Genomic DNA, 3,672 nt, shown 5'->3' with positions numbered 1-3,672 from the left:
AGGGGGTGGAGGCCCCATCCCTGGGAACATTCCAGGCCAGGTTGGACGGGGCTGTGAGCAGCCTGATCTGGTTAGCGGTGTCCCTGCTCCTGCAGGGGGGTTGGACTAGATGACCTCTGGGGGTCCCTTCCCACCCAAAACATTCTATGATTCTATGATAACTGAGCGATGGGAAGCGGTGCGAGGTGTAGGAAGACAATAAAAGTTACAGGACATCGTCAGAGCCTGCCCTGGGAAGGAACTGCCACAAGGGGGGTCAGGAGTAGAAACCAAGGTGATCGTTAGCTACTTATTCTCAAGCAAAACCCACCTGGTGTGGCAGCGTGAAAGGAAGCTGTACGTGGCCACTGCTCTTGCAAAGGTTGTGTGTCAGCAGGAGCGCGTGTCCTGCTCTCAATTCTGCAGCGATCAACGCTGCACAAGCTACTTCACGTGGAAATGGGAGGTGCTGTGCTCAACTCTGACAGCAGAAGCGCAACTATGGATTCAGGTACCGTGGCGGAGGATTCTCGCTTGCCTCAGTGCTACACAACTCCCTGATGCCAGCCTTAAAAGGCTGATTAATATGCGTATGTTAATCCACGTGTCTTCCCAGAGCTATCCACCACGCCTGAAGAAACATTCCCTGCAAGTGGCAGTGCCACCCCTCCCAGGCTGTCATTCAGGCCAGTCCCCAATGCCAGCCACCCCACAGCGCGTCTGAAAGAGCCAGAAACATTCAGACCTTAGCCCTTCAGTCAACGCAATCCCAAAACCGCGGGGTGGGAACAGGTAGGGAGCAAGAAGACCTCAGCAGCTCACGTACGTCAGCTTGTGAAGTGCAATGATGCCTTTATCTGTGACATTCCCGCAGGAAATGATCTTCAGCTGGAGGAGGCTCTTCTGTAGATTCTTTGTCTGGCTGAGCCTCTGCAGACACTCGTCCTGTATGTAAATACACTTCTGCAGGGTGATTTCTGCGACATGTTCAAGACCATCTGGAAAGACCAAAATGAGCGCTTGCTCCAGCATACCAGGAACAACCCGTACTCGTTAACTTCTCACTAATTCAGTAACTGCCTCCAAAACCAAGCAGCAACACGCTCCTCTATACAGTGAGGCTGTAACGCACAATGGCGCTCCAAAGACCCTTTTTGGGACTTCAAATATATGAAAACCCCAGGGTTTGTATCTTTTTGGTAAGATTCCAAGAGCTTTGACATGGACAAGTAAAAAATAAGCTTTAAAAGTTTGGGAGATAAACAATGACTCTGAATTAGGAACATAATAATGCAGGAAATCCAAGGTCCCTTGCCAATAAAAAAAATTAAAAGGTCTGTTCCCCATTTTGGTTTTTGTTATGTAAAGGAGACCTGAAACAATCTCTTTTTTATTTTTAAGAAACTGAGAGCTTGCTGCTTTTTTTTGTCTTTGAAGACATCATAAATGCCTGGAGAACAAGCACTATTATGACTTCACAGACACCAAAACCATCCCTTGGTTTAGAAGAAAAAAAGAGTAAAGTATTGCTTTTTGCTACCAACTACTTAACTACGAACTCAATGAAACAGCAAATCTTTGTCGCACTTCCTTAGTGCTACTGTCACGTCAGGTAAGGGCTGATGAAATTCCCAATCTCTTTCCACCTCACACCATGCCTCCGGCGAAATCTTAGGAACTGCTGAATATTTGCAAAGCCATTTTAAGGACAAAAGAAAGAAAAAGATTTCTCTATATCTTACTAAGGAATGAGAAAAGGAGCCGGTTATTCATATTTTGAAGCAACTAAAAGAACCAAGACCATTCAGTATAAACATTGCACACTTGTGTCTACCTTACCCAAATAGTCAAATCCCCTGTACATGATGCAAGAGTCGGTGGCATTAATTGCTTCTATCTTGTACTTCCCCAAGGGCCCTGTTGGGAGACCGTTGTAGTCCTGCTGCCATTTCTGATAGCCTTGATAGCGCACCAGGGCGCCGGGGCCCCCCCCCCCCCCCAGCCACTCCAAAGCTGCCCTGTCAGGGCCAACGGCTTCTATACGTTCGTAGTCCACTCTGCCAAGACAGAAGGAGCACCCACACCGTTTCTATAACGCGGCAGCTTTATCGCCTTTACGGTAACAATACTGCACAATGAGTATTTGGGGGTGTGCCTGATAAGATGCCAGAAGAGTAAGAATACGATTTACTGGAAGTGGTTTACGTATAATTATTTGGATTGTGCTGGTTCTTAATCAGTCTGGCATAAGTTGTTTTTTTTTCAACTTGTTTTAAATGGCAGTTACTTTTGTTAAAAAAAAGAAAGAATACAAATGTAACTTGACTTGGCACGTATTAGCCCTTCTAATTGATTGTTTCCTTCCATGTCTGTAAGGAGAGAGAAAAAAATGCCTTTCTCTCCCCAAAGTAAGGCTTCACAACAATTGCAAATTTGTCTCTCAAACGTATTTTGATTATATAAAAACTGAACGCTGCCTGTCACGCGTATGCCATTCCTGAAGCCGCCTTCTCAACAATTACAGTATTTCAAGGACACACTTCAGCAATTAGTTAAGATCCCTGGATCCATTCACTTCAAGGATATCAGTCTGGCGAGCAGTGCTGAAGACAGAAGCAGAGACCTGGAAGAGTCTCCTGTCTGGCTGAGCTTCCCGCCCCATTACAGCAGTCAGCTACACCATGCAACCCTTTCCACGGAACAAGAAGACACACGGCAAAACTATTAGCTACTGGCAAAAGTTATGGGCAGGGAAAGTTTCAGAGAGAAAGGCTTTATCTTTCGGGTTGGCCTCTTCTCCCTGGTTAATAGGTGATAGGACGAGGGGGAATGGCCTCAAGTTGTGCCAGGGCAGGTTTAGGTAGGACATTAGGAAAAATTCCTTCCCCAAAAGGGCTGTCAAGCACTGGAAGGGGCTGCCCAGGGAAGGGGTTGAGTCCCCATCCCTGGGGGGATTTAACAGCCGGGCAGACAAGGTGCTTAGGGCCAGGGTTTAGTGGTGGGATGGCAGGGGTAGGGGAGCGGTTGGGCTTGCTGATCTTAAAAGGCTTTTCCAACCCAAACAATTCTGTGATTTTACAAGGAATGGGAAATCCTTGTGTGGCTGGATCACATGGTGAACGATGGGTTGGTTTGATACTTGCCTGAATTAGTAAAGCCGGCATGGTTGTTCGACTGGCTTAAATGCAGTCAGGGGTTAAAGGAAGACGGGCATTTAGGGAGGGAATCCACACAGCCAGCTTGCCTTGGCCACCTGGGGAGGGGAGCAAAGCACACCCCTCTGCAAGGCCGCAGCTTTGTGATGGGAAACAGGCAAGGAACCCCTGCCAAGCTCCCACATGCAATCTGGGGGAAAAGAACACCCATAACAGAAAATGTTCTCTCCACTCCTGGGACGTAATGCTCCCTGCTTCACAGGCGGCGCAGCGGACACCCGGGACCCCGTTGACTGACTTGTGCACCGCAAATCGCTCTTACTTGTTGAACACGGCATTCAGCCATCCCCAGAAGTGTCTGCAGGCGCCCGGCGGCAGCAGCTTGCTCGGGTTGCACACCGGCTGCACGAGTTTTCCCAGCAGCATCGTGCTCTTGACGAAAAGGCGTGAGGGGAACCGCAGGTGTTATTTGGAGTGCCAGCGCCAGCCCCCCGAGCAGCAGGACCCGGCTTCCCCTCGAGGCCCAGCCAGGTCCGTC

At 48.7% G+C, this 3,672-nt stretch overlaps 1 protein-coding gene across 3 annotated transcripts in view; it reads right to left on the bottom strand.

The window, feature by feature from the left end:
- Nucleotides 1-3,666, bottom strand: part of DMAC2L (distal membrane arm assembly complex 2 like) — a 6,372-nt gene extending 2,706 nt beyond the window's left edge. Inside the window, exons 1-4 of one of the 3 annotated variants that reach the window (XR_004841136.1) lie at nt 3,457-3,666; nt 1,819-2,036; nt 806-977; nt 311-556 (exon numbers count right to left, since the gene is read on the bottom strand). Coding sequence is in view for 2 of the 3 variants with exons in the window: in XM_035888429.1 (XP_035744322.1) it covers nt 487-556; nt 806-977; nt 1,819-2,036; nt 3,457-3,560 (564 nt within the window). In the remaining variant the exon portion in view is untranslated. Of the gene's footprint in view, nt 1-174; nt 557-805; nt 978-1,818; nt 2,037-3,456 lie in introns of those variants that run through there. The other 2 variants (XM_035888429.1, XM_009648626.2) reach the window with 2 other exon arrangements.
- Between the last annotated feature and the right edge of the window lie 6 nt (nt 3,667-3,672).

The sequence above is a fragment of the Egretta garzetta genome, unplaced genomic scaffold, assembly GCF_000687185.1.
Source record: "Egretta garzetta isolate BGI_Z169 unplaced genomic scaffold, ASM68718v1 scaffold21, whole genome shotgun sequence".
NCBI lineage: Eukaryota > Metazoa > Chordata > Aves > Pelecaniformes > Ardeidae > Egretta > Egretta garzetta.
This window is presented reverse-complemented; position numbering and strand designations above follow the sequence as displayed.